General features: G+C 42.1%; 1 protein-coding gene across 2 annotated transcripts; it reads left to right on the top strand.

Annotated features, from left to right (window-relative positions):
- Positions 1 to 6: 6 nt before the first annotated feature.
- On the top strand, positions 7 to 1,567 carry LOC125509086 (carotenoid 9,10(9',10')-cleavage dioxygenase 1-like). 2 transcript variants are annotated; one of them, XM_048673968.1, is made up of 4 exons: positions 7 to 195; positions 319 to 377; positions 459 to 614; positions 707 to 1,567. In XM_048673968.1, exons 1-4 carry the CDS (start codon positions 102 to 104, stop codon positions 872 to 874), a joined length of 477 nt encoding a protein of 158 aa, XP_048529925.1. In that variant the 5' UTR covers positions 7 to 101; the 3' UTR covers positions 875 to 1,567. The 2 variants fall into 2 exon arrangements, with proteins under 2 accessions (XP_048529925.1, XP_048529924.1); XM_048673967.1 differs by having other exon boundaries at positions 319 to 614.
- Positions 1,568 to 1,799: the final 232 nt, after the last annotated feature.

The raw sequence follows: 1,799 nt of genomic DNA, 5'->3' as shown, positions 1-1,799 counted from the left end.
AGAAATTATTCTCTCGCTTGTTTGAATGGAGATTAAACCTGAGAACGAAGACTGTTTCAGGGGAATATTTGACTGGCACCGAGTGCTCCTTGGAATTCCCAATGATCAATAACCACTACACAGGCGTGCGTCATAGTTATGGCTACGCACAAATAGTGGATTCTTTAACAAGATCTGCTGGCAGTAGTGAAAAAGGTATTGCTAAAATCAAACAACACTGTCTATATTACGAGCATGTACACCGGGTGCCTACTTCTATTTCCGCGTTTACAGTATTATGTATCACAGCTTGACTCAGTTTTTCGTTATATCTTACAGTACTCCCAAAGTATGGGGGCTTTGCAAAACTATGCCTTGAGGAGAGAGAGAATACAGAGGTATGTATAAATCAGCTTCGTGCCTCAGTTCAGCTACTATTTAACCAAGATTTCCTCACTCAAATTCAAGCTGTACACCAGACATCGGCAGAAGATCTAATAAAGATGGAAATTCATCGGCTTAGTGAAGATGAGTTCTGCTCTGGAGCATCATTTGTTCAAAGAGTTGGTGGCTCACATGAAGATGATGGATGGATAATTTCTTTTGTACATAATGAAAGAACAAATACGTCACAGGCAAGTTTTCATTGTAACACATTACATACACACACCCCAATTTTCATATGAAACACAAGTCCAATTTTGAAGCTTTATGCCTTATGTTGCAGGTGCACATTATTGATACCCAAAAATTTGAAGGAGCTCCTGTTGCAAAAATAACATTGCCACAAAGAGTGCCCTATGGCTTTCATGGAACTTTTGTCCATAACAACATACATGGGCACGTGAATACCAGATCAGAAAAAAAACTGGACAGCTTAAAGTTCATATATTGAATTGGGTGTTTGTAAGTAGAAATTTTTGTATCCAGTGAACTGTACAAAATTTTAACCTGTATGAGTATATTCGTAGGTTATCTCATTCATTGCTATGTAGGTTATCTTGTACAAGTGTATCTCGAATCACAAAGAAGCCGTGTTCAGCTAACATATGGCTGCCGTTCTAGCTGTAATCAGTTCATTATACAAAAATGTTGTATTGCAAAAACATTCAATACACCACAGTATCTTGAAAAAGAATGAGCTAAGGTATATAATTCTAATGCAACCGGACTTGAAGTACAATTAGAAGAGAATACTCAACATCATCAGAACAGATCATGGTCTCTGATGCCAAGTTCGAATGACCCCCAGGAGCTTAGGGAGAAGTCGTTTGTTGACGCGTGATCGTCGATAGCGGGGATTAAGGGCAAACCCCTTTTTTGTTCAGCTAGGGGCTAAAACACTTCAGTAAACTTCACGTCAAGACACGTTTTTTTTTACCCAGGTTCAGGCCACCGCGAGGTGTATTACCTTACGTCCTGCTCTAGCTCTTGATGAGCTTATATGAGTGGTTAGAAGCTACTGCTAGGGGCAGCTCTAGTGCTCGGGATAGTTCTACTGTTCTTCTCCTAGCTTTGGTCTTCTGTTAAGTTCGTACAGAGAGATCACCTAACCAAGAACTGGTCCTTTGATTTGGCCACGGTCGTCCCTTATATAGGCCTGGGGGGTACCACAATGGCCTTTACAATTAAGTTGATACGTTGAACCTTCGGGGGTACAAACTGCACGCCCCATGCGGGCTCGCCAGCCGGTTGTGGCGTAGTGGACGACAGGCCAAGTCGGTTCCTCGAGAAACGCATCCATCCTGTCATCTACAGCACACTGGGGCCCATAAGGCAGTGGCACAAGGCTAATGTAGATACATCACCCGTGGTGGTGC

The sequence above is a fragment of the Triticum urartu genome, chromosome 5 (genome assembly GCF_003073215.2).
Source record: "Triticum urartu cultivar G1812 chromosome 5, Tu2.1, whole genome shotgun sequence".
Classification (NCBI taxonomy): domain Eukaryota; kingdom Viridiplantae; phylum Streptophyta; class Magnoliopsida; order Poales; family Poaceae; genus Triticum; species Triticum urartu.
The sequence above is the reverse complement of the archived record's forward strand: the minus strand, read 5'-3'. Positions and strand labels throughout refer to the sequence as shown.

Coding starts and splice junctions, on each gene's coding strand:
- LOC125509086 (XM_048673967.1), top strand. CDS start 102: ATGATCAATAACCACTACACAGGCGTGCGTCATAGTTATGGCTACGCA. Junction 196..318: donor TGCTGGCAGTAGTGAAAAAG/GTATTGCTAAAA, acceptor TATATCTTACAG/TACTCCCAAAGTATGGGGGC. Junction 615..706: donor AAAGAACAAATACGTCACAG/GCAAGTTTTCAT, acceptor CTTATGTTGCAG/GTGCACATTATTGATACCCA.